This window comes from Miniopterus natalensis, chromosome 2, assembly GCF_054644295.1.
Source record: "Miniopterus natalensis isolate mMinNat1 chromosome 2, mMinNat1.hap1, whole genome shotgun sequence".
NCBI lineage: Eukaryota > Metazoa > Chordata > Mammalia > Chiroptera > Miniopteridae > Miniopterus > Miniopterus natalensis.
The window spans coordinates 92,899,108-92,922,863 of NC_142082.1; the positions used below are offsets into that span (position 1 = coordinate 92,899,108).

Genomic DNA, 23,756 nt, shown 5'->3' on the forward strand with positions numbered 1-23,756 from the left:
ATCTGGGTCAGAGAATGACTAGAAGTGTCTTCAGTGGTGTGGATTTTATAAAAAATTATTCATTCATTGATTTAGAGAGAGAGTAAGAGACAAAGAGACATCGATTTGTTGTTCCACTTATTTATGCATTCATTGGTTGAATCTTACATGTGCCCTGACCGGGGATCAAACCTGCAACTTTGATGTATTGGGTCTACACTCTAACCAGCTGTGCTACTGCGCCAGGGCTGAATTTTTTGGTAAAGACAAAAATTTGAATAAAACAAATTCTGGAACATAATTTTTTAAAATTAAAAGCATTATTCAAAATATGAGTACTCCTTTATTCCTGTTAACAAAAAAATTCTGAGACTTTTTAAAGCTTACATTTTGATACTGATTTGCTGTTTTCCCCTTCTCTTAGGGACCTTTACTTCATTATCCCTAGCTCTGTATTTCTTTATATCTCATTTGCTCTTTCTCCACTGAGTGTAAACATGCTTAAGTCTCTTTAATTGTGTACAAAAACAAAACAAAACGAATGAAACCCTTTGTCTCTAGCTTCCATTCATTATCTTCCCTTCAAGCCATGCTCTTTATTTGAAAGAATAGACTATAAAACTCACTTTCTCTACTTCTTTCTTCACTTTCCATTCACTCTCCCTGCCAGTCAAACAGAACTGTTCTGTCATGGATCATTACTCTGACATTTTTAATTTTTATTTTTAATATATCTTTATTGATTTCAGAGAGAGGAAAGGAGAGGGAGAGAGAGAGATAGAAACATCAATGATGGGAGAGTCATTGATCGAGCCCGCAACCTGGGCATGTACCCTGACCGGGAATCGAACCCCCGATCGCCTGGATCCCAGGTCAACGCTCAACCACTGAGCCACGCCCGGCCGGGCTACTCTGACATTTTTATTCTCTTTGATGTATTGTTACATTTGCACGTTTGTTTACTACCTTATTGAAGTGCCTTCCCTGACTCAATGGACATACTCTTTCCTGGTTTTCTTTCTAGCTTTCTGACTGTTCCAATCTAGACTTAACATTTCAGGATACCCCTGAAATGTTAGTTTGGCCCTGAATTCTAATTGTATTTCTTTTTTATATCAACCAGATTTGAATATACTTTTTAAATCATGTCTCCTTTTGACAAATAATATCTCTCTGGCTCTTATTCTAGTGGTGGTGCTTGGGTTGGGGCAGTTTTCCTTCCTCCCAGCCCTCACTGAGAATCATTGATACAAATAAGATTGAAGATTTACTGAGCTTTATTTTCTGTACTTTATAATCTGAAAACAATAGGTAATGTTTTTTTTTCAAGTATGAAACTATTTACTGAATATGTGCTTTCAAAGTATATTACTCCTCCCTACTCCCAGAAATTTTGATGCTCTGATCCCATTGAAAATCTCTGCTCTTCATTTACTCTGCTTAGGTAATTTTATTGATTTGCATCTGTGCAGATACAGTTTTGTATCTCCACAGACCTCTTTCTGAGTTTGAGACCTGTATATCCAACTATTTGTTGTATGTCTTCACCTGGACAACCCATAGGTATTCTAAAATTCAGTATGCTCCAAAGTGAACGTACCCTTCTCCCCAAAGCAACCCTTCTTCCTATATTATCTGACTTGAGAAATAGGAATAATACCACTTTCTGTACAGCTAACTGGGTTAGTCCCTCACTGAGTTATTTGACAAATCTTCGAACTCTTCATATTTTTTTTATTCATTTCCTTCACCTTTCTGGTGTTCCTACTCTAGTTCTTGCCTTCATATGTATTTTGTTTAGATTTTTCTAATATCCCCTAACTTGTGTCCTTGCCTTCTATCTCAATTCTGTCTTCCGCACCACCTCAAATATGATTTTTGTAAAATACTGATCTGTTAATATGCTTCTCTTGCTAACAACCCTTCAATGATTTATAATGGGGTTGTACAGTTTTTAGCCTGTTTACATTATGATCTAATTTGCAAATCTAATGAAAGAAATGGAGTGTTTTTCTCTTAAAAAAAAATGCTCGTGCATATGGAATTTGCATGAGCATTTAGGAGTTTAGAAGTTTTAGAAGGTTCATTTATCAACATAGTTAAAATAATTCCTGGCTTATAGGATAAAACCCAAGCTTCCTAGTATCCATACCATACAAATGCTGATTTCTGCTTACTCCTGTTTAGAACCATCCCCCTATGGCATAGAATTTAGCCATGTCAGATTCCTTAATTTTTGTATTCCGTGCTGTTTCAAAATGCTTCTGTGCCCTTTTCTGACCTGCTTTACGTCTAAAATTCATCCCTTTCCCATTGCCCAGCTGGTTCAATTAGTGAGTACCTGTTCATGTTCCAAGACTGACTCAGGTTTTACTTTATAAAGCATTTTTTATTTCCTCTTCCTTTCCTCTTCCCCAGAGAGACTTGCCTGTTTCCTTTTTTGGGTTGCCCTCTCCCATTCTATGGATACTGACTTGTATCATAGAACTTTATTGTTCTTGTTTATATATTTTTGTTTTCTTCTACTTGCTTGAAAACTCCTGAGGGCAGGTGATTTGTCTTAGTTGTCTTTGTGTCTAATGCCTATAAAGTACCTTGTATCTTAAGATGTGTGTTGAATGAACATAAAAAATTGTCAAAAAGCAGTGTCTTCTATTTTAATGGATGTAATTACTAGGTCTGTGTGTTGACTTTGTAGAATTAGAAGATTTTCCAAACTGTAAATAGCCTAGTAATCTTTTAGAAAGTAGTGTGTTATATTTGTTGGGAAACTGCTGTAGAAATTTTATGAAAAGTAGATTCCAGTTAGGTTTGGTTGCAAACAACACAAAGTAATTCTAGCTTACTTGAGCAGAAAGGAACTTACTGAAAGGTCAGTGGGTATTTCGCAGAATGGATGGGAAAGCTGGAAAATTAGGCTTGGGAAATAGGCAGGAACTAAGGGAGGCTCTGTTGCAGACTCAGCCAGGGTCAGGCCACAGGAATATAATAGCACACTGCTACTGGATCTGCACCACTGCCTCTGCTGAACGCACACCACCACCTTTTCCATAGATTCTGAACCCTAGGTGTGAACCCCTGACTTGGCTGAACCTAGATCACATATCTGTACCCTGGGTGCCATGGACCAGAACAGGAGAGAAAATATCTAGTCTGTTTTAGCTTTTTATAGTGGGGGATTTTTTTTTCTACTAAGATTGACACTGTGGGATGCTCCGTAGATAGGAAATTGAGGTCAGATAGCAGGTAGGCAAAAACGTAAAATAAAAAGGTGAAAGTAGCCCTGGCTGGGTGGCTGAGTTGTTTGGAGCACCTTCCCCTACACCAAAGTCTGTGGGTTCAGTTCCTGGTCAGGGCACATACTTAGGTTGTGGGTTTGATTCTTGGTCAGGGCATGTGTGTGAGGCAACTGATTGATGATTCTCATATTGATGTTTCTTTCCCCCTTCCTCTCTCCAAAATCACTAAAAGCATATCCTTGGTTGAGGATTTTTAAAAAAAGAGGTCCCTGGCTGGCGTGGCTCAGCGGTTGAGCATTGACCTATGATCTAGGAGATGGTAGTTGGATTCCCGGTCAGGGCACATGCCCCGGTTTCGGGCTCAATCCCCAGTGGGGGGTGTGCAGGAGACAGCTGATCAATGACTTTCTCATCATTGATGTTTCTATCCCTCCCTCTCTCTGAAATTAATAAAAATATGTTTAAAAAATATATATAGAGTTGAAAGTCCATTACAGCACTGCTGCTAGTTAAATATCTGATTCATAGACCTCAGAAATTTTATTTTACCTCTATGGGTTTCTCTTTTATTGGTTTCCCTTTTATTATTTGTAAATTTGAAATACTGTCTTTTCCCTATTAAATAGTAACAGTGTAAAAGTGTGATCAAATATTTTGAACTCCCTGTTAGGAACACAAGGAATGTTGCTTTTATTCCTTTGATGTAAGCTGTAACACTTTTTCCCTTTCTTTGGAGTATGTATTAATAATTTTGAATTACCTTTCTGAAGTTTATGGGAACTTAAAGTTGAGAAGGGCAGTCCAGGGCATGTTGTTTGATATATTGGGTATTTTGATATAATTTTGTAGCATTGCTCCCCGAAGATAGAAACAATAATCATTCTAGGACATTTCCCTTAGTTTGCTTATTACAGATCTTAAATTTTTGCCAGCCTTCCCTGTCTCTTTTTCCTATTGTTAGCTGTCTGAACCTCCTTTTTTTTTTTGTTTTTACTGGACTTCCCTCCTTCCTTCCCTCCCTCCCTCCCTTCCCCCCCTCTCTTTTTCTTTCAATATATTTTTATTGATTTCAGAGAGGAAGGGAGAGGGAGAGAGAGATAGAAACATCAATGATGAGAGTCATTTATCAGATGCCTCCTGCATGCTCCCTACTGGGGAATGAGCCCGAAACCTGGACATGTGTTCTGACCAGGAATCAAACTGCCATCTCCTGGTTCATGGGTCGATGCTCAACCATTGAGCCACACCAGCTGGACTGGATATTTCTTTTTTTTTTTTTTTAAATAAGTTTTTATTGATTTTTTTTTTTTTTTTTAGAGAGAGTGGAAGGAGAGGTAGGGAGAAACATTGATCAGCTGTCTCCTGCATGTCCTGTCCTGGGGATCAAGCCCATACCCGGGCATGTGCCCTGACCTGGTATCGAACCTGCGACCTCCTGGTGCACTGGATGACGCTCAAACAACTGAGCCACACTGGCCAGGGCTACTAGATATTTCTTGAGATCTTAAAGCAGTCTGTATTATTGTTTTAAGTAGAAAACAGTTATTTAGAAACCTCTTAATGAGATATTTTGGTTGTAAACAACTCGTAAGGTACAGTAGGGTTCAAAAGGCATAGATTTTCAGTTATAAAATAAATCATTCATGGGGGTATAATGTACAGCATGGTGACTATAGTTAATACTGTATTGCATATTTGAAAGCTGCTAAGAGAGTAAATTCTTTATTTAAGTTAAAAAATTTTTTTCAGTTACAGTTTATATTCAGCATTATTTTGTATTACTTTCAGCTGTATGGCATGTGAGAGTAAATCTTTTATTATTTCAAACTATAAGAGAAAGTTTATTTAGAAAGTCATAGAGGTAGAAGAATTGAGCCATAGAAGAAATGCACTCAGGAAATAACTTACAGAGGCAAAAGAAGGGCCCTTGGAACTTAGGAGAAAGAACAAGAGAGAGAGAAGTGCCTTGGACGAGAAGCGTGGGTGTGCTCTGTGGAAAAGAGAGGGAACATGCTGAGAGTGAATCTTAAAAAGGTACATGGTAGATAAAACTGCTACTAAGTCCAGGTAAAAAAGGGAGAGTTGTAGTTATTGCTCCCTTTAAGGAACAAGTTAGGAAACCTAATGAAGAGATTCAGAATATAGGCACTTAAATAACAGTCCCAGAAGCTAGTGGTTCAGGCTGGCAAGGTCGCTCTGCTTTACATGGTCATTCAGGGACACAGGTTCCTTCTGTCTTGTTGCTTCATCATCCCCTCTAGTGGTGGTGGTGTTTGCATGTCTGCCATATTCACATTTCAAACCATAGAAAGGAGGGAAGAGGATGTCTTTAAGGAAAGACACACAAATCGCAGATGTAACTTCTACTCATATTCCTGTGGCTGAGACTAATCATATGGTACATTAAGTTGCAAAGGAGACTGGGAAATATAATCGGCAGCTGTGTGGCCATGGACCTAGCTAAAATTTAGGAGGCTTTATTAGTAATAGAAATAAGATAGCATATACTGGGATGCAGGTGTAGTGGGGGCATAACTAGTGTTTTTGCCATATAGGTGAAAATAGAGAAGCTAGGGAGAGAGGGAAGTTTGCTTTAGATCTGAAATCTGAATAAATTACCACTTGTAAGTAAATCCATTTTTAAAACATTACTCAGAAATAATGTTTTTAAAAATTACTCAAAAGTCTGTGAAATACTTTGGTATTTAGTTGACTAATTGGAGTTAAGGGGAAAATGAACTGGCATGTAATAAACTTTAAACTGAAAAAATACTTTTATATTTTTAGGTTTTACACATCTGTTAGACCTTTTTCGAGCTCTGCCACCAAACTCAATGGCGTCCTCTACGTCCATGCCTCTGGGATTTCACTATGAAACAAAGTATGTTGTTCTCAGCTACTTGGGACTCCTCTCCCAGGAGAAGCTGCAAGAGCAACATCTTTCCTCACCCCCAGGTATTATCTTTGGCTTATGGTGGTTATATTTAGTAGCAGTAATTACTTCACATATAAAAGTATATGTATCTAAATCATTTATATTTATGGTTTATGTGATCAAATAATAATAGGCTTTTTAAGGCCTTTATTGTTGAGACTATTACAAATGTACCCCCCTTTTGCCCCCCATCGCCCTCCCTCCACCCAGTTCTCCCCCTTCCCCAGTCCTTCACCACCCTTTTGTCTGTGTCCATGGGTAATGCATATATGCATATAAGTTCTTTGGTTAATCCTCCACCCCCAAACCCCCTGAGATTCATCAGTCTGTTCCATGTTTCCATGCCTCTGCTTCTATTTTATTCATCAGTTTATTTTGTTCATTAGATTTCTTGTTCATTTATTTTGATTTTTAGATTCAATTATTGATAGATATGTATTTGTTGCCATTTTATTGTTCATATTTTTTGACTCCACTCCCCTTTTTAACATTTCATGTAACACTGGTTTGGTGGTGAACTCCTTTAGCTTTTTCTTGTCTATGAAGCTCTTTATCTGACCTTCAATTCTAAATGATAGCTTTGCTGAGTAGAGTAATTTTGGATGGAGGTCCTTACTTTTTATCACTTTGAATATTTCTTGCCATTCCCTCTGGCCTGCAAGGTTTCTGTTGAGAAATCAGCTGACAGTCTTATGGGTGCTATCTTCTAGGTAACTAATTGCTTTTCTCTTGCTGCTTTTAAGATTCTGTTTGTTTTTAACCTTTTGCATTTTATTTTATTTTTTAATCCTCACCGAAGGATATTTCTGCATTGCTTTTTCAGAGGACGTGGAAGGGAGGGAGGGAGAGAAACATTGACGTGAGAGAGACAGATGGATTAGTTGGCTCCCTCATGTGCCTCGACTGAGGACAGGGATCAAGCCTACAACTGAGGTACTTGCCCTTGGCCGGAATTGAACCTGGGACCCTTCAGTCTGCTGGCTGACACTAACCACTGAGCCAGATTGGCTAGGGCTAACCTTTTGCATTTTAATTATGATATGTCTTGTTGTGGGCCTCTTTGGGTTCCTCTTGTTTGGAACTCTGTGCTTCCTGACCTTGTATGTCTATTTCTTTCACCAGGTAAGGTAAGTTTTCTGTTACTATTTTTTCAAATAGATTTCAATTTCTTGCACCCTCTCTTCTCCTTCCGGCATTCCCATGATGTGAATGTTGGTACACTTGAAGTTGTTCCAGAGACTCCTTACACTGTCTTCATATTTTTTGATTCTTTTTTCTTTTTGCTGTTCTGATTGGGTGTTTTTTGCTTCCTCATATTCCAAATTGTTGATCTGATTCTCAGTGTACTCTAGTCTACTGTTCATTCCCTGTAATTTTTTCTTAATTTCAGTTAGCGTATCCTTCATATCTGACTGGGCCTTTTTATGTTGTTGATGTTCTCACAAAGTTCCTTGAAGTTCTCACTAAGTTTCTTGAGCATTCTTATAACCATTGTTTTAAACTCTGTATCTGGTAGTTTGCTTGCTTCCATTTCATTTAGTTCTTTTTTCTGGAGGTTTCTTCTGTTTTTTCATTTGCTACACGTTTGTTTCTGCATTTGGGCTGCTTCTCTGTGTGTTTCTGTGTATTGGATAGAGCTGCTATGTCTCCTGGAATTGGTAGAGTGGCCTTGTCTGGTAGGTGTCCTTTAGGGCCCAGTGGCTCTGCCTCCCCAGTCACCTGAGCTGGGCACGCTAGGTGTGCCTCTGTGTGGGCTGTATGCACTGTCCTGTTGTAGTTGAGCCTTTATTGTTGTTGGTGTTACTGGGAGGGATTGACATCCAGGCCAATCAGCTGTGAGGATCAGCTGTCACTACAGCAGAAGAGCTGCTCTGCAAGAGATGGCCCTCTGGATCAGGACTTGCTTCAGTGGGGCATTGGTGCTCACTGAGTCCACCCCATGAGTGTGTCACTCATGGATGTGGTAGGGTTGTAATCTGGCGTGGTCTGAAGCTGACCATTCGGTGCATTGGCTGTGGGACCTCCTGGGAGGTGCAAAGCAGCTACTGCCTGTGTCTTGCCTAGGTCCACCCATCCCAAGCTACAGAGTAATCTTATTTGAGTTGGGCTTGGAGGTGCCCAGGAGATGCCAAGCTGTGAACCAAGGCACGGTGCTGCTAGTGCTGGGCCTGCTGTTGCTTGAGAAATTTTATGAAATTCTAAAGCCTGAGCAAGGACAGACCATTCATATGGAAAGGCCACTGCAAACAGCTTGGGAGGGCCTGCAAATTGGGTGGAGCAGAGAATCACCAGGGGGTGAGTGAACAGTGTGAGCCAGGTTGATGGAGACTCAGATATGGTGCCTGCCTTTAGGCTCTGTGTCAGGAAGTTCTCAGTAAAGGAACAATGATCTCTGCCAGCACTTTTCTGGGAGAAAGCTGCCCCCCAGCTCTTTCCCTGATGCCAGACAATTTAGTTTCTCCCCATATGTCTCTGGATCCTTTCAAGCTGCTGCCCCGTACTGGAGCTCAGAGGGAGTGAGTCCAAGTAAGTCTTTGTGCTGGCCCTTTACGAGGAACTGCCTGGAACTCCAGCAGCCTCCACGTCATTCAGCCACAATCCCCACTGGTTTTTAGTCTGAAGTTGGGGGGGCTTCTCTTCCTGGCACTGGAACTCTGGGCTGAGGGGTCTGGTGTGGGGCTGGGACCTTGTTCCTCACAGGAGATCTCTGCAGCCAAGATATCTCTCGCAATTAAATAAATGCCACACATGGGTGTCAGACCAGCTCATTCTTCGCTTCCCCCCCTCCTACCAGTCTCAGTATGACTTCTTTAATTCTCTAGTGTAGGATTTCTATTCAGCCAGATTTCAGGCGGTTCTGAATCATGGTTGTTCTATAGTTGTAATTTCGATGTGGTTGTTGCAGGAGGTGAGTATCACGTTTACCTATGCCCCCATCTTGAACCTCCTCCTCATTTTTCTCAGTACCAATAAGCTTTTAAGGAATAACCTCTCTTTTCATCCCCTGATCCATTCCTGGAAGCAACTACTTTGAATGCTTTTTAAGAAAAGCATTGATGTTTTAGCCTGGCCAGGCGTGGCTTGGTGGTTGAGCATTGACCTAGGATCCAGGAGATCGTAGTTCAGTTCCCAGTCAGGGTACATGCCTGGGTTGTGGGATCAATCCCCAGCTGGGGGCAAGCAGGAGGCAGCCGATCAATGACTCTCTCATCATTGGTGTTTCTATCTCTCCTTTTCCCTTCTTCTCTCTGAAATCAATAAAGATATGTTTAAAAAAAAAAAAATTGGTATTTTAAATGATTGCCCTTTGTACAGGTAAAAATCTAAATACATTTAAGTAAACAAATCCATCTGTCTTTAGAAATTTCATACTTAATAAAGCATAGATTAGGATTAGATAATTATTTTAAAATTTATAATACAGTTTAGTTGGGTTTCCTTTTTTCAAGGATATTAGATTTAAACAATGAATTCTTACATTTGATAGTTTTTAGCACAATTCTTTGTATTGGGAAGCTGTATAAATCCTTGTTTAAATAGCTTGCCAAACAAAGCTTAAAATAGTTACGAGAGACTGAATCTGGCTTCTTCATTAAGATATAATATCATCATCTTAAAATTTCTCATCCAAAGATTTCTAATGCATCCTCTTAAAGGGTAGTGCAGCCTGGCTGGCGTAACTCAGCAGTTAAGCATTGACCCATGAACTGGGAGATCACAGTTCAATTTCTAGTCAGGGCACAAGCCCGGATTATGGGCTCAATCTCTAGTAGGGGGCATGCAGGAGGCAACTGATCAATGACTTTCATCATTGATGTTTCTATTTCTTTCTCCCTCTCCCTTTCTCTCTCTGAAATCAATAAAAATATATATATATATATATGTGTGTGTGTGTATATGTATTAAAAATAATAAAGGTTAGTGTTGAGAATTTAGAAATGATGGAATCCAGTGGCCATTCTAACAGGAGGGATGACAGGTGTCCTAACAATGCTAATTTACGTATAACTAATGAGTATGTTCTATTTTTAGATATTGAATCATTTTTCAAGTACCCCAAGGTAGGTTGCTATTCTAAACAAAATTACATCAAAATGACTTTTAAAACTTATTAAAGAAAATGTGATACCAGATATATAATTTATTATTTCACCAAACTCACACAGCAGCTATTTTACTTTCTATTGTCTTCTAATCTTTATTAATATGCACACAGTTTTTACATAGTGGTAATCAATTATTTGTGATTTTTTTTTCACTGTTTTAAAACATGTTTCCATGTTCATCTCCTTTATTGTATGTCTAAATGTCTTCAGGTAAAAAAAAAAAAAAAATTTATTTTTTTTAGAGCAAGAGGAAGGGAGAGGGAGAGAGAGAAACACTGATGTGAGAGTGAAGCATCAATCGATTGCCTCTTGCAGGCCCCCTACTGGGAATTGAACCCCCAACCGGAGCATGTGTCCTGAAAGAGGACTGAACCAGCAACCCTATGGTGCATAGGATGATGTCCAACCAACGAGCCACCCTGGCCAGGGTTCAGGTTTTTTTTTTTTTTTTTTTTTTTTTTTTAGAGAGAGTGGAAGGGAGGGAGGGAAGGGGAGAGCAAGAGCGAGAGAGAGAGAGCGATGTGAGAGGGACACATTGATTGTTTGCCTTCTACAAATGCTCCATCTGGGGCCTAGGAACGAACCTGCAACCCATGTATGTGCCCTTGATGGGAAATAGAATCTGCAATCCTTTAGTGTGTGAGCTGATGCTCCAACCGCTGAGCCACACCAGCCAGGGCTGAAATGGTACTTTTAAAACAACTTCTCAAAACCTTTAATTTAGGTTTCATAGGAATATCATATCTCATTGTATAATCATACTTCAATGATATCTATGAATTTATTTTATTTTTTCAAAAATACTATTGATTTTAGAGAGAGAGAAGGGACTGAGGGAGGGAGAAACATCGATTTGTTGTTCCACTTATTTGTGCATTTATTGGTTTATTGTATGTGTCCTGACCATGATTGAACCTGCAACCTTGGCATACTGGGACAATGCTCTAACCAACTAAACTACGTGGCCAAGGCTGATGTCTGTGATTTTATATAAATTATATAATTTCAGTGGCAAGTATAATTTTCATAAACAGGTTCAAGAAACATAACTGATTCTTGGTAAGCATACAGTTTATGCAGGTGTGCTAGAAAGTAGTCTACTAACTGCGTATGTTCAGTTTGCTGTGCACATCTTTAGTATGTGTGAGACTATATAGTGTGTCTCTCAATTTAATCACTTCAGTTCAGGTTAAGAGTGCTTCTACTGTATATTGATTTTAAAAATTAATTACTTTTGCTAAATTAGTATCTAGAATCAAACTACTGAATCAAAGAATAATAATACTATTTTCATGAGGGACTTGCCATTTAAAATAAATATTTGGCCTATAGATTGTCATACCATGTAGTGTATCTTTTTAAGTTTTCACACATTGTCTTAAGAACTAGTTATAACTTCTGAAATGCTGAATCCTATTGTTCTAAGCCTCAGATATATAGACTCAATGAGCATGTATCATAGTTGACTTGTTATTGGAGGGGAGCGTGTCTCGTCTTCCCCTCTTGCTGCTGGGGGTGGAGGTCTTGCATTATCCCAAGAAAAGGAATTTTCTGAGACTGGCATAGGGTTGCATGTTGGTGGGGAGGGACAGGATGCGATATAGTAGAAAGCTTTATTTTCGTTGAATTACACTTTTGAGTTTCCAGAGTCCCCTGTCCTTTGGTTCAGTCATAGTGGAAGTGTAGCTGGGGTTTCATTAGAGCTAAAATTAGAGCCAGTGTCCAGAGTTCCCTTTTCATGTTGGAGCTGGGTCCAGTCTAGCATCAGGCTAGCTTCAGTTGAGAAATCAGCTCAGTCTTTTTTTTTTTAATATATCTTTATTGATTTCAGAGAGAGGAAGAGAGAGGAGGAGAGAGATAGAAACATCAGTGTCAGCTGACAGTCTTATGGGAGCTCCCTTGTAGATAACTACTTGCTTTTCTCTTGCTGCTTTTAAGATTCTCTCTTTGTGTTTTAACCTTTTGCATTTTATTTTATTTTAATTTTACTTTACTTTTAAGTTTTATTTTACTTTATTATTTTTTATTGATTTCAGAGAGAGGAAGGGAGAGGGAGAGAGATAGAAACATCAATGAGAAGAGTCATTGATTGGCTGCTTCCTACACACCTCCCGCTGGGGACTGAGCCCGCAACCCGGGCATGTGCCCTGTACAGGAATTGAACCACAATCTTCTGGATAGTAGGTTGATGCTCAACCTCTGAACCTTGCCAACTGGGCAACCTTTTGCATTTTAATTATGGTGTGTCTTGGTGTGGACCTCTTCGGGTTTATCTTGTTTGGGACTCTGTGCTTTCTGGACTTACGTGTCTGTTTCTTTCACCAGGTTAGGAACATTTTCCTTCATTATTTTTTCAAATAGGTTTTCAACTTCTTGCTCTCCTTCTCCTTCCAGTGCTCCATGATGTGAATGTTGGTATGTTTGAAGTCTCAGAGGTTCTTTACAGTATTCTCATTTTTTGGGGGGATTCTTTTTTCTTTTTGCTGTTCTGATTGATTGCTTTTCGCTTCCTCATATTCCAAATTGCTATTTTGATTTTTGGCTTCACCTACTCTATTGTTGATTCCCTGTAAATTATTCATTTCTGTTACTGTATCCTTCATTTCTGACTGGTTCTTTTTTATGGATTCCATGCCCTTTTTTATTCTGTTGAAATTCTCTCTAAGTTCATCTACTCTTCTCCTAAGTTCGTTGAGTATCTTTATAACCAGTTTTGAACTCTGCATTTAGTAGATTGCTTGTCTCCATTTTTTTTAGTTTGTTTTTGAATTTTAATCTGTTCTTTCATTTGGGATATGTTACTTTGTCTTCTCATTTTGGAAGCTTCCCTGTGTTTGTTTCTATGGATTATATAGAGCTGCTGTGTCTCCTGGGCCTGGTAGATTGGCCTAATGTAGTAGGTGTCCTGTAGGGTCCAGTGGCACAATCTCCCTGTTTACATGAGTTGGGCAATCCAGGTGCGCCACCTCCCTGCCCCGTGGAGTCTGTGTTCATCCTTCTGTTTTAGTTAGCCTTGATTGCTGTTGGCATGTCAGTGGGAGGGATTTACCCCAGGTCAGTTGGCTGCAAGGACTGGCTTTGACCACTGTGGAGGATCAGCTGTGCAGGGGTGCACCCCACATGACAGGAGTTATTTCAGCGAGGCTCTGGTGCTTCCTGAGTCCGCTCCTTGAGTTTGTCTCTTGTGGAGGTGTTTGGGTGGTGCTTCAACATGACCTGAAGCTGTTCCCTGGGCCCACTGGCTCTGTGGCCTTCCAGTAGGTGCAGGCCAAGGTCACCTACTGCCTGTGTTCTGTCCAGGGCCAGCTGGCATGAGCAACAAAGCAATCTGCTGATGACTGCTACTTGTGCTTGGCTTGAAGTTTTCCGGGAGAGGCCAAGCTGTGAACCAAGGTATGCTTCTGCTAGTGTTGGGGCTGGGGCCACTTAGTGAGAGTACAGGGCACACCGAGGGCAGATGCTGCTTGTTTGAGAGATTTTAGGAAAATCTGAAGCATGAGCCAAGGCAGGCTATTCATATGTAAAAGCCACGGGAAACAGGTTAGGTGGGCCTGAAAGTTGGGTGGAATGGGGTCTCAGGGAATCACCAGTGCAGGGTAAACAGTGATAGCCAGGTTAATGGCGACTCAGATATGGTGCCTACCTCCTGACTCTGTGGGGGGTGCTCTTCAAAGGAACAATAGCCCTAGCCGGTTTGGCTTAGTGCTCAGTGGTTAGAGCATCAGCTGGATGACTGAAGAGTCCTGGGTTCTATTCCTGCCAAGGGCATGTACCTCGGTTGCGAGCTCAGTCCCTGGCCCCAGTCGGAGGGCGTGCGGGAGGTAACTGGTCGATGTGTCTCTCTCACATCGATGTTTCTCTCTCTCTCTCTCTCCCTCCTCCCTCTCCCCCTTCCATTCTCTCTGAAAAGCAATGGAAAAAATATCCTTGGGTGAGGATTAAAAAAACACACAAAACAACAGTGGCCTCTGCCAGCACTTCTGTCTTGGAGAAAATTGCTGTTCTAGCTCTCACTCTGATGCCAAATAATTGAATTCCTTCTCATCTGTCCCTGGTGCCTTTTGAGCTGTTGCCCCAGTGCTGGAGCTCAATGAGTGAATCCAAGTAAGTCTGCGCACGGGCCCTTTAAGAGGAACTGCCTGGGCAACCATCAGCCCTTCATTTCACTCAGCCACAATCCCCACCAGTTTTCAAAGCCAAAGTTATGGGGATTTCTCTTCCCAGTGCTGGAACCTTGGGCTGGGGTGCCTGGTGTGGGGTTGGGATATATTGCTGCTAAGGGGGATACTCTGCAGTTGAGATATCCAGATATCCCTCTTGATTTTTATCTGACACAGGTGCTTTTGGGACCAGCTTGTTCTAAGTCTTCACTCCTCCTACCAGTCTCGATGTGGCTTCTTTATATCCTTTGTTTTAGGGCTTCCATTCAGATAGATTTCAGGTGGTTCTGAAGGATGATTATTTTGTAGATTAGTTATATTGATGTGTTTGTGGGAGGATGTGATTACCACATTTACTTATGCTGCCATTTTGACCTAAAATATTTATTTAAAATACTCACCTGAGAACATGCTGAGAGAAAGGGAGAGAAGGAGAGAGAAATATTGATAGGTTATCTCCTGTAGGCACCCCAACCAGGGATGGAACCTGCAACCTAGGTTTGTGCCCTGACTGGGAATTGAACCCACAACCTTTTGATGTATGGAATGACTCTCCAGCCAACTGAGTCACCTGACCAGGGCCTAAAATATTTATTTATAATTAAATAAGTTAAAAATATATATGTTTGAAAGTACTTAGAAAAGTAAAACAATAAAGTAAGAAAAAAATCCCATAATCCAGTAATTGAAATTATGAAATGTTAATACTGTCCCAGTTTTCAGTTTTCTTAACTATTCCAAATCATTCCTCTGACTAGTTATAGCCTGGTAGGTCCTTAAAAAAACCACTATTTAATAGAACTTTGTGCAGTGATGAATATGTTCTGTATCTGCTCTGTCAAATATAGTCACAAGTCATGTGTGACATTTGAATTCTTGAAAAGTGACTAGTGTCACTGAGGAACTTAATTTTTAATTTAATTTTAAAAAGGTGACTGTTGCTAGTGGCTACAATATTAGACGTACAGGTCTAGAACTTTTTGTTGTTTTTATTTAAAACCTCACCTGAGGATATGCTTTTCATTGATTCTAGAGAGAGTATAAGGGAGAGGGAGAGCGAGAGAGAGTAACATTGATATGGGACAGGAATATTGATTGGTTGCCTCTTATATGCACCGGGACCAGGAATCGAACCTGCAACCTGGGTGTGTGCCCTGACTGGGAATTGAACCTGTGACACTTCTGTGCATGGGATGACACTGTAACCAACTGAGCTACACTATCCAGGGCTAGAATTCAGTTATTTATCTTCCCCTCTCCACCAGCCCCTACAGTAATTTGTTAATGTTACCACCTGCTACCCAGGCTTATAGGTAGCCTGGGAAATATAGGAGTCATCTTTTAGCTCTTATCTGTGCTTCCTGCCCTTTTTCTTTGTCCATGGTTACCAACTGTCCCAATTTTGTGGTGATTCTCCCATTATCTATAAGTCCTGTCTTAAATTATTGCAAATGTCTCCTCATTTTTGTCCTTTATTTTGTTGAGCTTCCTAACATTGCCTTTTGCATCAAGAACCCATAGTTACTCCCATTTCCCTAAAGCTACTATGCAAAACTTTCATTGGTTTCCATTATCTGGTCCCATTACCTGTTGTGTTTTATATCTGTTATTGCCTTGTACTTTAAACAACCCGTACATATTGCTATCTATATTTTTTTAACTGAAGCTGAGCTGCTCTCGAATAGTAGACTCCTGCGATAGTGATAACTAATGCTTACCCACATCTAATTCTTCTCTACGGAATTCCTGGGCCCCATGGGAAAATTGTATTTAGGTAGGGCCATATGACTAGTTATAGCCAGTGAAATATGAGTGGATGTGATTTGTGTCACTACATTTAAGAGCCAGTATGCCCTCCTCCCATTCCTTTTCCCCTTGCCTTGTGGTGTGTGCTTAGATGTAGGGGAAAATATATGTTCCTAGCAGCATAGTTACAATAGGGCAGAACCATCATCAGGCAGGGTTGCTAAGTGACCATATGAAGCAGTCTCCTTGCCTTCCGGTTCCTCAGGTTAGATATGTAATATGAAAGAGAAATGGACCTTTGAGTTAAGCTGCTGAAATATTTGGCTTTATTTATTACTGCAGCATAGACTAGCCTGTCCTAATTAACATATGTCCCAAGTATACATGTTAGGGTAACCAACTGTCCGGTTTGCCCAAGATTGAGTAAAACTGGGGAAGTCTTGAGCAAACTGGGACAAGTTGGTCATCCCAATACATTCACACTTCTCTACCTATCCAAATTCCACTTATTTATGTTCTTTCTCAACTTTAACAGTCACTATGCTTTACAAAACCCACAGCTTTTCAACCCCTGTGATTTACAAAATTTGGAAGGACCTTAGGGATTGTATTGATCAATTTTTTTTCCAGCTTGAGTATAGCATGTCTTCCACCTGACCATTGTAGAATCTGAGGAGTTTACCTGCTTTTCCGTTTTTGTTTTATTTTGTTTTTGAAATTTGGTTTTTATCCTTATATTGTTTTCTTGTAAGCCCAAGTGCAAAGTGTTGATACATAAATACAAATGTGTAGGCTAGCTTCTTAGAGAGAAAAATTATGTTCTCCTTGTTGTCTTTGCTGCTTTGTTGTTGACCTATTTGTTATCTAAGATGTGATATAGAATTCACTCCTGTGCCATGCTATTATAAATAGGATCTGCTGTGGCACTCATTGGTGTAATGTGGGTAGGTTTGTTTTCAAGTTCATGAAGCAGTAAGTGTGAGAAGAGGCTAAAGGAGGTGACTGTATTCATGACTCAAGATTTCTGTTACATTAAGTGGCTTTCATTTTTCCCCAAGTAAACCATGTGCTGTGTCCAGACTTTTCTTTTTTTATTTCACATTAAAAATTTTTATTTTTTAATTACAGTTTGCATTCAGTATTAATTTGTATTAGTTTCAGGTGTACAGTATAGTGGTTAGACAAGTATATACTTTGCAAAGTATTCCCCTGGATATTCCCAGTACTCACCTGGCACCATACATAGTTATTACAATATTATTGTAATATTTTCTGTGCTGTACTTTACACCCCTGCAGACTTTTCCATAAATAGTTATGTCTACACTTTTACAGAACTAGTCAACTCTTCTAGACTGGGTTAGTTTGTGTTGAATATAGGCAACTCTGTTCAGGATTATATATTTTGACTAGTAGAAGTCCTGCTGACTTGCATATTTGATGCCAAATAAATGTTATCCTCAACTTTACATATACTTATTAATAGTGCCATGATACTATAGTAATTAATATGGATTTAATAATAAGACATTTCTTAGGTTTAGGAAAGAAACTATGTGTGTTAATGAGTAATGCGACTATCAAATACATGTAGTTGTGATACTGGTTTAGTATTTGTTCAACCATTAAACAGTAATTCCCCACTTCTCCCTCCTCCTTCCAAACCACTATTTTACTTTCTATCTCTATGAATTTGACTATTCTAGGCACTTCATTTGAATTAGGCAATATTTGTCAATTTTATTCCTTTTTAAGGCTGAGGAATATTCCATTGTATGCATATAGCACATTTTATTTTTCTATTCATCTGTTAATAGACATTTGGGTTATTTCTATGTTTGGCTATTGTGAATAATGCTCCTATAAATTTTGATATACAAATATCTGAGTCTCAGCTCTCACTCAGTTCCTTTGGGTATATACCCAGGTGAGGTATTGCTGAATCACATGGTAGTTCTATGTTTAATTTTTTTTAAATGTTTTTTATTGATTTCAGAGTGAGGAAGGGAGGGGGGGAGAGAGAATCATCAGTGATGAGAAAGAGTCATTGATCGGCTGCTTCCTGCACACCCCCTGTTGGGGATCAAGCCAGCAACCTAGGCATGTGCCTTGACTGGGAATCGAACTGTGATCTCCTGGATCATAGGTTGATGCTCAACCATAGGCATACTGGCCGGGCTGTGTTTAATTTTTTAGGAGTATTTTACTTTTTTCCACAGTAGGTGCACCATTTTACATTTCCATCAGCAATGTACAGGGATTCCAATTTCTCCACGTCCTTACCAACAGTTGTTCTTTTCTGTTTTTTATTTTTGTAATAGCCATCCTAATGGGTTTGAAGTGGTGTCTCGTGGTAGCTCATATCTTTTTATTGCTGAATAATAGTCCATTGTATGGATGTATCATAGTTTGTTTATCCATTCACCTATTGTTGAATATCTTGGTTGTTTCTAAGTTTTGCCAATTATGAACAAGGCTATTAAACATTCATGTGCAAGTTTTCGTTTAGATGTAAATTTTCAGTTCATTTGGGTAAATACCAAGGAGCATGATTACTAGGTGATATTGTAAGAGTATGTTTAATTTTGTAAGACACTTCCAAGGTATCTTCCAAAATGACTATACCATTTTGCATTCCTACCAATGTATGAGAGTTCCAGTTTCTCCACATCTTTGCCAAACTTGCTATTGTCCATATTTTTTTATGATAGTTATCCTAGTGGGTGTGCAGTGGTATTGTGTTGTTGTTTTAATATCTTTTCATGAGCTTATTGGCCATTTGTATATCTTTTGAGAAATGTATATTCATATCCTTTTGCCCATTTTAAAAACTGGGTCATTTGTCTGTCTGTGTTTTTTTTAATCCTCACCTGAGGATATTTTTTCCATTGCTTTTTCAGAGAGAGTGGAAGGCGGGGGTAGGGGGAGAGAGAGAGAGAGAAATATCATTATGAGAGAGACATCGACTGGTGCCTCCTGCATGCTCCCCAACCTGGCCCCAAGCCTGCAACCAAGGTATAAGCCCTTGGCTGGAATTGAACCTGGGACCCTTCAGTCCATGGGCCAACACTCTAACCACTGAGCCAGACTGGTTAGGGCTCTATTGTTGAGTTATAAGATTCATTCTGGATACCAGAGATTTATCAGATATAGGATTTGTAGATATTTTCTTTCATTGTGTGGTTTGTCTTTTCACTGTGTTGGTAGTGTTCTTTGACATACAAAAGTTTTTTGTTTTTATGAAGTCCAATTTGTCTATGTTTTATTTGATTTCTTACACTTTAGGTCTCATATCTAAGTAACTGTTGCCTAACCCGGGGTTATGCACATTTTTGCCTCTGTTTCCTTATAAGAGTTTCATAGTTGTAGCTCTTAAATTTATATCTTTAATACATTTTGAATTAAATTTTTATATGATGTGAAGGAGGTGTCCATATTCATTTTTTTAAAATTGATTTGAGAGAGAGAGAAAAAACCCCATTGATTTGTTGTTCCACTTATTTATGCATTCATTGTTTGCTGCTTATATGTGCCCTGACTGCAGAGCAAACCCACAACCTTGGCATATTGGGATGAAGCTGTAACCAGCTGAGCAACCTGGACGGGGCCAGATTTATTCTTTTGCATGGGAATATCCAGTTGTCCCAGCACTATTTGTTAAAAAGTCCATTCTTTTTCCCATTGAATGGCTTTGGTACATTTCTCAAAAATAAATTGACCTTAAAGATATGGTCAATTATTCTGGTCTCTGAAGAAAAAAGAAGGAGGTTTAATAAACTGTCTAACACTACAACTAAAAGAATCAGAAAAAGTACAGCAAGAAAAGTTTAGAGGAAGTAGAAGGAAGGAACTAATAAAAATCAGAGCAGAAATAAATGATATAGAGGCTAAGTAAATAATTCAAAAGATCAATGAAATCAAGAGCTGGTTCTTTGAAAAGATAAACAAGATTGATGAACCTTTAACCAGACTCATCAAGAAACAGAGGGAGAACACAGATAAATAAAATCCGAAATGAAAGAGGAGAAATAACAGCTAACATCACAGAAATACAAAGGATTATCAGAAAATACTATGAATAACTATATGCCAACAAAGTGGACAACCTGGGCAAAATGGACAAATTCCTAGAAACATACGTTCTTCCAAAACTGAGTCAGGAAGAATCAGAAAACCTGAACAGACCAATAACAACTAACAAAATTGAAAGAGTAAACAAAAAACTCCCAGCAAACAAAAGTCCTGGACCAGACGGTTTCATAGGTGAATTTTACCAAACGTTCTAACACCTGTCCTCCTCAAACTATTCCAGAATTTCAAGAGGGGGAAGACTTCCAAGCACTTTTTACGAGACCAGCATTATCTTAATTCCAAAACTAGGTGAAAATTATACAAAGAAAGAAAATTATAGGCCAGTATCTCTGATGAACATAGATGCTAAAACCCTGAACACAATATTAGCGAATAGGATCCAGCAGTACATGAAAAAGATCACATAACATATTTAAATGGCATTTATTCTGGTGATGCTAGGTTGGTACAGTATTTGAAAATCACATGACCACCCTGACTGGTGTGGCTCAGATGGTTGCAGCATTGTCTCGTGCATCAAAGGGGCACAGGTTCCCCTGGCCAGTGTGGCTCAGCAGTTGTGTATTGACCTATGATCCAGGAGACCCTGGTTTGATTCCCTGTCAGGGCACCTGCCTGGGTTGCAGGCTTCATCCCCAGCAGGGGGCATGCAGGGGCAGTGGATCAATGACTGCCTCTCATCATTGATGTTTCTATCTCTTTCTTCCTCTCACTTCCTCTCTCTCTGAAATCAATAAAAAAGTGTTTTAAAAAAAGGGGGTACAGGTTCGATTCCTGGTCTGGACACATACCCAGGTTGTGGGTTTGATCCCCAGTCGTATGGGTGCAACCTAGTCAATGTTTCTCACACTGATGTTTTTCCCTCTTTCTCTCTCTTCCTCTCCCTTCCTCTCCCTTTTTTCTCTCTCTAGAATCAGTTTTTAAAAATCACATGATCCATACCAGTAGGTGCAGAAAACGCATTCGATAAAATCGAGTGTAGCAGGACTCATATATGATAAAAACCCTCAGTAAAGTGGGAATAGAGGGATCATACCTCAACATAATAAATCCATATATGAAAAACCTACAGCCACCTAATGGGCAAAAACTAAATGTGCAAAAACTAAAAGCATTTCCTGTAAGATCAGGAACAAGACAGGGATGTCTACTTTCACCAGTCTTATTCTCCATAGTACTAGAAGTCCTAGACACGGGTCAGCCAAGAAGAAAATATAAAAGACATCCAGATTGGAAAGGAGGAAGTAAAACTCATTCATTACTTACAGATGACATGAAATTTTACATAGAAGACCCTAAATTCTCCACCAAGAAACTACTGTATCTAATAAATGAATTCAGCAAAATAGCAGGATACAAAATTAACATCCAGAAATTATGGCATTTTTATACACCAAAAATGGACTATCAGAAAGAGAAACTAAGAACAATCCCATTTACCGTTGCAACAACAACAACAAAAAGGTACCTAGGAATAAATTTAACCAAGGAGGTAAAAGATGTGCTTGGAAAACTATAGGACATTGAAGAAAGAAACAGAGGAGGATACAAGTAATTAGAAGCATATACCATGTTTGTAGATTAGAAGAATTAATATCATTAAAATGTCCGTACTACTCAATGTAACTTACAGTTTCAGTGCAATTCCCACTAAAATACCAATGGCATATTTCACAGATCTAGAAGAAATATTCCAAAAATTTATGTGGAACTGAAAAAGACACCAAATCACCTTAGCAGTCTTACTGAGAAAGAACAAAGTTGGAGGGATCACGATACCGGATATCAAACTATAGTACAAAGTCACTGTAATCAAAACATCCTGGTGCTGGCTCAAGAACGGGCATATAGATACATCAGTAGAACAGAACAGAGACTCCAGAAATCAACCAATTCATTTATGGTCAATATTTGACAAAGGAGGCAAGAGCATACAATAGAGTAAAGACAGTCTGTTCAATAAATAGTGTTGGGAAAATTAGGTACATGCAAAAATTGAAACTGGACCACCAACTTACATGATACACAAAAATAAACTCAAAATGGATAAAAGACTTAAATGTAAGTCACGAAACTATAAAAATCCTAGAAGAAAACATAGACATTAAAATCTCAGACATCTCTTGTAGCAATATTTTTCCTATATATCTCCTACAGAAAGGGAATCAAAGGAAAAAACAAGCAAATGGGACTACATCAAACTAAAAAGCTTTTGCACAGCAAAAGGAACCATTAACAAAAAAGGGGGCCTGACCGGGCGTGGGTCAGCGGTTGAGCATCGACCTAGGATCCAGGCGATCGGGGTTCGATTCCCGGTCAGGGCACATGCCCAGGTTGAGGGCTCGATCAATGACTCTCTCATCATTGATGTTTCTATCTCTGTCTCTCCCTCTCCTTTCCTCTCTCTGAAATCAATAAAGATATATTTAAAAAAACAAAACAAAAAAGGGAACCCATTTTATTTGCCAATGATACATCTGATAAGTGATTAATTTTAAAATGTAGACACTAGACATAGCCAGTAGACATGAAAAGATGCTCAGCATCACTAATTTGCAAGAGAGAAATGCAAATTAAAACCATAATGAGATATCACCCCACACCTGCCGGAACGGCTACCACCAGTAAATCAACAAACAACATTGGTCTTGGCGAGGATGTTGTCAGAAGGGTACCCTAGTGTATTGTTGGGGGGAATACAAATTGATGCAGCCACTGTGGAAAGCAGTGTGAAGTTACCTCAAAAAATTAAAAATGGCACTGACTTATAACCCAGATATTCCACTTCGGGGAATTTTTTTTAATATATATTTTTATTTTATTTCATAGAGAGGAAGAGAGAGAGAAACATCAATCATGAGAGAGTCATTGATCGGCTGCCTCCTGCATGCCCCCCACTGGGGATCAAGCCTGCAACCCGGGCATGTGCCCTGACCAGGAATGAAACCCTGATCTCCTGGTTCATAGGTCGATGCTCAAACACTGAGCCACGCTGGCTGGGCCACTTCTGGGAATTTATCCAAAGAAATCCGAAACACTAATTCCGAAGAATGTATGCACCCCTATATCCATTGCAGCGTTACTTACAATAGCTAAAATTTGGAAGCAGCTCAAGTTTTCGTCAGTAGGTGAGTGGATAAAATAGCTGTGGCACATATACACAATGTAATACCACTAGGCTGTAAAAAAAGGAAATTTTACCCTTTGCAACAGCATGGAGAACATTTTGCTAAGTGGAATAAACCAGTCAGAGAAAGACAATTACTATATTATGGTACTTGTGGAATCTAATGAACAAAATGAACTAATACGCAAAATAGGGACTGACTCATAGATAGCAGTCTGACAGCTATTGCCAGGGGAGACAGGGTGTGTGGAGGGCCTGAGCGAAAAAAAAAAAAAAAGAGAAAGCACTCATGGACACAGACAATAGTGTGGTGATTGCCAGGAATGGGGGGTGGGGAGAGATGAAGGAGGGCATATGTGGGATAAATGATGAT

At 39.4% G+C, this 23,756-nt stretch overlaps 1 protein-coding gene across 3 annotated transcripts in view; it reads left to right on the top strand.

The window, feature by feature from the left end:
• BCL2L13 (BCL2 like 13) overlaps positions 1 to 23,756 on the top strand; it is a 94,998-nt gene that overhangs the window by 9,751 nt on the left and 61,491 nt on the right. For 2 of the 3 annotated variants that reach the window (XM_016213789.2, XM_016213788.2), the window contains exon 2: positions 6,006 to 6,173. In XM_016213789.2, the coding sequence (XP_016069275.1) occupies positions 6,053 to 6,173 (121 nt within the window). In that variant the 5' untranslated portion in view covers positions 6,006 to 6,052. Of the gene's footprint in view, positions 1 to 6,005; positions 6,174 to 10,192; positions 10,215 to 23,756 lie in introns of those variants that run through there. The other variant, XM_087814395.1, reaches the window with a different exon arrangement.